The 7,592-nt window shown below is 31.8% G+C and overlaps 1 protein-coding gene across 9 annotated transcripts in view; it reads right to left on the reverse strand.

The window, feature by feature from the left end:
- LOC131033887 (uncharacterized) overlaps positions 1-4,120 on the reverse strand; it is a 78,128-nt gene extending 74,008 nt beyond the window's left edge. For 2 of the 9 annotated variants that reach the window (XR_009103698.2, XR_009372577.1), the window contains exons 1-3: positions 3,644-4,120; positions 3,435-3,477; positions 2,279-2,398 (exon numbers count right to left, since the gene is read on the reverse strand). Coding sequence is in view for 7 of the 9 variants with exons in the window: in XM_057965190.2 (XP_057821173.2) it covers positions 2,279-2,332 (54 nt within the window). In the remaining 2 variants the exon portion in view is untranslated. Of the gene's footprint in view, positions 1-2,147; positions 2,399-3,404; positions 3,565-3,643 lie in introns of those variants that run through there. The other 7 variants (XM_057965194.2, XM_057965187.2, XM_057965191.2 and 4 more) reach the window with 6 other exon arrangements.
- Positions 4,121-7,592: the final 3,472 nt, after the last annotated feature.

The following is a 7,592-nucleotide window of genomic DNA, read 5'->3' on the forward strand; positions in this document are numbered from 1 at the left end:
CGAGATTGTTGAGCGGGAAGCCATTTTTTTAACACCAACTCATGGCCATTGTCTGAGCTCCAGCCTGTCAACTATGACCTATATAACTGTTGGTTTGTGAACAACCAGAAATTATCAGAGCAAAATGATCTTCCATCTACTGATTCATCCAATACAACCCCTTCCGCCATACAAGTGTCCTCTTCTATTAGCTTTTAGAGTTTTTACCTAGTTTTTCAGTCATTGTTCTTCTCAGCGGAGGCAAACTTTAGCAGAACAGATCCAGACTCGTGCAAGGTAGGGCAAACTTCCAATTACTAGCCTTCTTCATCTATAAAGGAAAGGCAAGAGTGTGATTGATTTATTAATTCTAGTTTTGAGCTAGTGTAATCTGTTTCCCTTCAGATTCAATGAGAAGACAGTTGCATATTTGATTGTTCAACACTAGGTCTTTACCATGTGCTTTTCAGTGTGATGTGTTTGTAGGTTCCTGTATTAGAAATCAGAAGTTTTGATAGGAGATATCAAGTTTGAGTTTCCTAGTATTTAGCATTTCATTTCTGAGTGTATAATCTACTTACCCTGGTCTGAAAATTTAGCATTAATGAACCATTCCCTTTTCTTACCTTTCACAACTATTTCCCAGCCTTTGAATGCCATCCCCCCTAAATGTCCTCTTTTTCTCCGGTCTACAACATTTATTTGTTTTTCTTCATAATTGTCCCACATTTTTTCCTAGGCACTCACTTATCTCCACCTCTGATTCCCTTCCCTATTCCATAAAGTTTTCTATCCCTTGCATTCTTGGGGATTGTTTTCAATATAATAACCAATAACTCTCTCTGTTCTGATTGTTAGCCTTTGTATTCTGATTTTACCAATAAATATTTGCATAATTCATTCCTTCATTGTTTTCCATTGCATTCTGATTTCAAACAATGCAATATAAATAATAAATTAACAAAAATTACATTATATTAGGCACATGAACAAAAACATGTGAGAGTTTCCTATGGAAGGCATTTAAACCAACAACAATCAAATAGCGAAGAAGATGCAGGGTCTGAATAAGTTACTATTACAATTTTGAATTTTCTATTTGTTGATAAATTGATCCAAAAAGATATAGGTATTTAGAAGAGAACTTTTTAAGTGGAAGAACCTTTAAATGTGACCTACACAAACAATTGCTACAAATGCACATTCTGTACACTCATTTATATTATGTATACACAAAAATTATATAAGATGTACAAGGAATCTTCTAAAGGAGGAAAGATGTATATAGAGATTAGCACAATCTTTAAGAATAAACAATAAACCCATATTGTTGTTTACAAAATCTAATAAAGCAAGGGGATGACCCCACAACCCAGCGGTAAAGCTGTGAGCCTCCTTCTTGGGAGGCCTTGGGTTCGAGCTTGCTCGAGCCCTCACGGTTAAAAGGAACCCCGCCCAGCCAATGTGCACGACTCAGCAGTCGATGACGTAGATAAGCGCAAGCAGTAAGAAGTGACCATGTTGCCGGGGTGGAGGTGTTAATGCCTCTTCATCCTAGCACAGGTTGAAGGTGAGAACGACGTGCAAGTTCAAGCTGGTGAGCTAGCTGCGGAGAGATAAGGGTGCTACGTGGAGTGAACACGGACGGAGGGATAAGGAGAGGAATGGAGTGATAAGGAGAGTAGTAGAGAGATAAAGAGGAGGCCCAAGAAATGAAAGAGAATTGAAACTAGCACAAGACAAATTAAGGAGGTGTTAATGCCTCAGCAGGCCAAAAATGTAACCACAAGGATGGAATTCCCCACTGTGACCACAATGGTTCGTAGCTCCAGTCAAAAGCAATTATCGATCAAAAAAAAACATCTAATAAAAAAACCACCATGTGTAGCAATATCAACAAACGTGCAAGCTCATGCAGCTGTCTCATAATAGAAAGAAAATAAAACTGTACGCTTTGAAGAACATAGTATTCTCTTTTGCTTCGTTTAGTATTCTCACCCATTCCAATTTTTGCCTGCCCTTAAGCAGTAACTTCGTTATTTGCAACAAGAAATTCTATGAAAATCTTTAGATTGATTAGATTAACTAGTTAGTAAATAGTCACTAATAATAGTAAAATTGTTTATAAAGATTCAATCACAAAGGGAAAAGAATTGAGGTACAAGCACCATGAAGTGATCATGACAACCACAAGATGTACATTTCTTGCACTAGCTTTCCTCTTTCTAAATATTTCATGTATCCATCAACAAAAATATGTACTGCATCAAATAAGAACAGTATTCAAGGTACTACATACTTGAACATTGTACTGTTTTGAAAAAGCAATGGAATTGAGCCATTCCCAGACCATCCTGGCTTAACAACTCCACATGGCCTCTAAGGCATTCGATTCTTTAGAAGGCATGAGCTCAAAAGCCTGCAATGATGAACACAAAACAAGCCCCAAAGAAGCTGAAAATTCAACGTGACAGAAAAATACACAGACATGAGACTAGTTCAAATCCTATACTAATATTTCACAAATGAAGGAAAAAAGTCATGAACTCAACTTGCCTTCTAGGCACTAAAGTTTTGCATGTAATAGAAAAAATGTAGAGGGAATCAAAACTAGTTAATATGGCAAAACAAGGCTGTTTTGCAAAAAGGTCATATACCTTTTTACCATTTGAAACTTGAAAAATATGAACGCTTGCAGTATTGGCAAATTGAATCACTTGCCACCACAAGGACCAAGGTTCAAAATGGAATGGACATGCCACCCACAATAATGCAGCATCTAATGTGTAGTTTCTAAATCAACAACAAGGAAGCATTCTATACATATATAAATTTGAGTGAAGAATTTTTCTCCAGTCCCCTTTTATAAAAGGAATTTTTAAAATATGAAAAATCTAAAATAATGAAAAAGACAACCGACAAACTGGTTCCCAAGTGAAAGAAAATGAATAAGAAGGGGGGAAAATGGAGTTCAAAAAACAGGATTAACTCCCTTCCAAAAAACTCATAACATTGTAGCAAAAACACGCCGAGGTATGATTTTTTCAAACGGCATGCATGCAACCAACTTCAAAAACAAACATAGACTTGTGCTACAAGCAATAATCCATTAGATGTCAGAGCATTAGACATAACTTCATAAAACCAAAACTAAAATGGCAAAAAAAAAATTATCTTGGAAAATGCAGAATGAGATTGCCTCATAAATTTAAACAGTACTTTTTCAAATATTTGTTAAATCTAATAATCTGATTTATCATGAACCCAAACTAATAAGATTAATGTGCTACTTAAAAGGAAAATAAAAATAAATAAATATCAATTCTAGGAGTTCCAGTGTGAAAATGAGGGATTAACGTCTATAATTTTAGAAATAAAAAGAAATGTAAATCATATAAACAGAAGTTCTAATGTAGCGTGCATACATGATTTTTGAGATTATAGGATTTGGGTACCTGGAATGCTCAACTGGATTTTCTGCAAACTTCATGTTTCATCCTAAGCATTTAAAAAACATCCATTAAATATTCCACCAAACACTCTGATTCAAAATGTTTGTGAACGCACCTACTTCTGTCAAATAAACTAAAAACAGTTACAATGTAGAGAGCCGTAACCCACAAAATTGCGAACTAGAAAAACCTAAGAAGGAATAGATTGATACCGGCAATTATTAGGCCAATTGATACATTATTAAGTCCTGTCTACACACTCAAATACTCAGAACCGGATTTTTCTGTTTCAAAGTTGAAATAGCACATATACGGGCAGCTTTTAAGAATGTGGCATCTCTGGAGTGCTAGTTTGAAGATTAATGCCTAAAGAGGATAGAGTTTCCTGTCAAAAAATTTGATACGGGGCGGTATACATGCACTCCAACTTCTCTGTAATGCACTTCAAGCTCCCTGAAATGAATCAGCACCATTACATGTCCCATAATTTGAGCGCCTTTCGTCAACCCCTGGATTGACTCGAAGTCAGAAAACTCCTCGGAGTTTGTTCTTCATTCCGATTTGAAATTTCAGAGGAATGGGTTTTAATTAACGATTAACCTATATTTTTTTCTAATTGAAAAAATTGAAAAAGGTTCTTTGGAATTTTCTTCCAAAGTATTTTACGTGTTTCCCTTGTTCTTTCCTTGCGTGGAATATTTATTCGTTGCACTTTTTAGTCGATGCTTTTCGCCTTTGGCTTATTACAGTACAACTATGCTTGAAGAGGCATTCTCCAGCCGAATTATTAGTATGTAAAATTATGTTTTTAAAAATTATATGAAACAGGGTGGTGGAAAAGGTTGAAGAAATTTGAGAAAAAAAGGGGTGTATTTTTTGTATTTATGAGTTATATGAATTTGAAATATACTTTTATTTTGGAAAGGTGTGATTTTTTGTATTTCTTAATTAGTCGAATTTAAAAGTTATTTCATTTGGAGTGAGATACTTACAATACATTAAGAACAATTATGTTAATATCTTGAAAGATTATGTTAATATCTTCATAGTTGGTTCTTGGTATAATCTTTTGGAAAGGTGTGTAGTTTTTTCTACTTCTAAGCTATTCGAATTTGAAAGACATTTCATTTTAGAAAGGTGTGTATTTTTTGTACTTAGCTAGTCGAATTTAAAAGACACTTCATTTTGGAGTGAGATACTTACAGAGAGATTAAGAACAATCATGTTAATATCTTGACAGTTGGTTCTTTGAATAGTCTTTTCACTCAAAGACTATTAAAAACTAGGGGAGCAAGGCTCGGAGTCTCATAGGCTATTTAATATACTAGTCTCGTGGGTATTAAAAGTAGTTCTTCTTCTTCTTATTCTTCTAAGGTTAATATAACTATTAAAAATATAATTAAACAATAATGTAAGTTATGTGTGAAAAATAAAATATTTATTGTTGCAAGAGTAGATTTACAAAAAAGTTATAATATACAAATGATAAAATAGAGTATAGATTTTTGTATGTAAAAATTGCAATAACATACAATCATAGACTAGTGAATTTATAAGTTCTCAAGCATTTTTATTATAGGTCATATGTTGGGGAGTGGGGTTGATTAGGCATTTGTTGTGGATGTGGATTTCTTAAACAATAAGGATTGTGAGGACAAAGATTCAAGGCCACTGGGATGATGTGGATGTAGAAGATATTCATTGTCGTGGGTATAGATATGTAAGAAGAGTTATAATATACAGACGAATAGATTATAGATCATTCTAACGTACAATCCACTTAAATCACAAATCTAGTGAAAATAAGTGTCTCACACATTATTCTAAAGATTGATCGGCTAGATCTTATATAACTATATAAATATCTTAAATATGTATGTGTTTATAATATACTATAGTGGTATAAATATCTTTAAAATGTTAGAATTATTTTATTTAATTACCAAGTTGTTTCTAGATTTGATTGTGTGTTTCTTTTTTGCATCAACGTTTTGGATCACACTCTATGATCCATCATTAGGATGTATGAGAGTGTCAAAAGATGCAAAAGTAAAGTGCAGACTTAAAGATATTTCATGTTATATATATACAAGATTTATCTTATTTTATTACACTATTTGTTCTAATTTTATTTAAAGAGTTATTATAACTTTATTTTTATTTTATTTTTGTAAGTCGCTATTTGAATATTTTTTTATTTTGTTTAAATTTATAACATTATCAAATGGTTAATTTATATAAATAAGCATTAATATTTATAATTTACTTAAATGCTTTATTTTTTTAAGAATCAATTTATGTAATATTTGTTTTGAGAAAGATTTGTTTCTAGAAAAAATGTGTATGCTATTGAATCGGCATTTTGGATTGCACTCGACAATCCATCATCAGGATGAGAAAAAATGAAGAAATGGATTGCAGACAAAGACTATAAGAGCTTTGGTCATGTTTTTTGTTTCCTTTGATTTCATTTCTTTTTTAGTGTTCTTTCCTCTTTTCTTAGGTTATGTTATCTATCTTGATGCAATATTATTTCTTATATTTCTTTTTCATTTATTTTGTGTTTTCTTTGTTCATCCCCCTGTGTTTCCTTCTAGTCAACCTTTTATTATATGTTTCTTTAATTCTTCTTTATTTCTTCCATTTATGTATTAACTTAGCTTTTTTTTGATATTGCATTTGTTTTCCTTTTTATACTCATTTTTATCATTTTATTACGCAAAAGGCATCTCATTATATGAAATGGACTACCTGAAATATGAAATTGGTGGTTCACATTTGACTAGAGGTGTGCAAGACAATTGAAACATTTGCTACCGTCAATTGTAAAAAATTTGCATAACGTGCAAACTCTATCATTTCGCATGGCAATATTAACTTATCCTAATGCGTAAGTTTTTTGCAAGCACGAAATGAGCAATTACACACAAAGATACGACGTGATTTTGCCTTATGCATTCATGCATTCCATTTGAGACACTTCACTACTACAAAACATACAAATGCTAGTGAAATATACAACACGTTTTTATTTTCGTCTCTTGCATTTTCATTGCCAAGCATACCTCATAATTGCACACTGCACTTCTATATAATGTCCATTCCCTCCCCTATGCACGCATATTTATGTGATCAAGGTTTGCCATTGGACGCATATTTATACATTACAGTGATCAAGGTTTGTCACTGGGATTGGCTATATTTAATTTAAAATGCAATACGACATGTAGTAGAGTGTTGACATAACAACCATATTTAAATAGTGATGATATGTAAATATCATAACCCCCATTGACATCCCTCAAGGTGGTGCCTCAAAATTAGAAGGTTACAATTTTTATAAATTCAATTAAATTACTTTTGGAAACCATTCGTCATAATAATTTATTTAAGAGCTCAAGAAAAATAAAGTTCATGTATAAAGAAATTAAAGTGTATTTTAAATTTTTTGTGCGATAGAAATTTGTGTTATCTTCATTTTTTTTAAAGGTAACTATTTTAAGGTAAATAAGTTTATAATTTGTTTTAGTGGAAGTGAGAAATATTAGCATATCCATAATTAATATGATATTTATTATCTATTATATATTATAATATAATAATAATTAAAAATTTAAAAATAATGATAAGAAATATATTAAATAAAATTATAATGTTATTTATTATCAATTAATAATTCAAATATAATATAATTAAATAATAAATAATTATTATTTAATGTATAAACTTGGAAATAAAAAGAATATTACAGAGACAATATACATATATAAAATTTAATTTCTTTTAATTCTGGAAATAAAATTCAAATTCTTTTAATTCTGGAAGTAAAAGAATATTACAAAGACAATATACATATATAAAATTTAAGTTCTTTTAAATAAGAGATAGCGAAAATGTGGATCATGAAGTTTCCTGGGATAAAAAATGCTCCTACGCAAAGCGATGAGGAAGGAGAGTGACAAGTGGTTTTGGGGAAGAAAGCCAAGAGGCGCTAGAATTCTTAGAAGCTTTCTTTAGGTACTAATTGATAGTTCTGATACTTAAAGATAAGTACAGATGCCAAGCTAATAAGATGAGAGGGGGGATGAATCATACAAACTTAATCTTCCATAAAAAACATCAGATTCAACCTCGGTAACATATGCTTCAGTAATATAACCA

Source organism: Cryptomeria japonica, chromosome 5 (assembly GCF_030272615.1).
Source record: "Cryptomeria japonica chromosome 5, Sugi_1.0, whole genome shotgun sequence".
NCBI classification, from domain to species: Eukaryota; Viridiplantae; Streptophyta; class Pinopsida; order Cupressales; family Cupressaceae; genus Cryptomeria; species Cryptomeria japonica.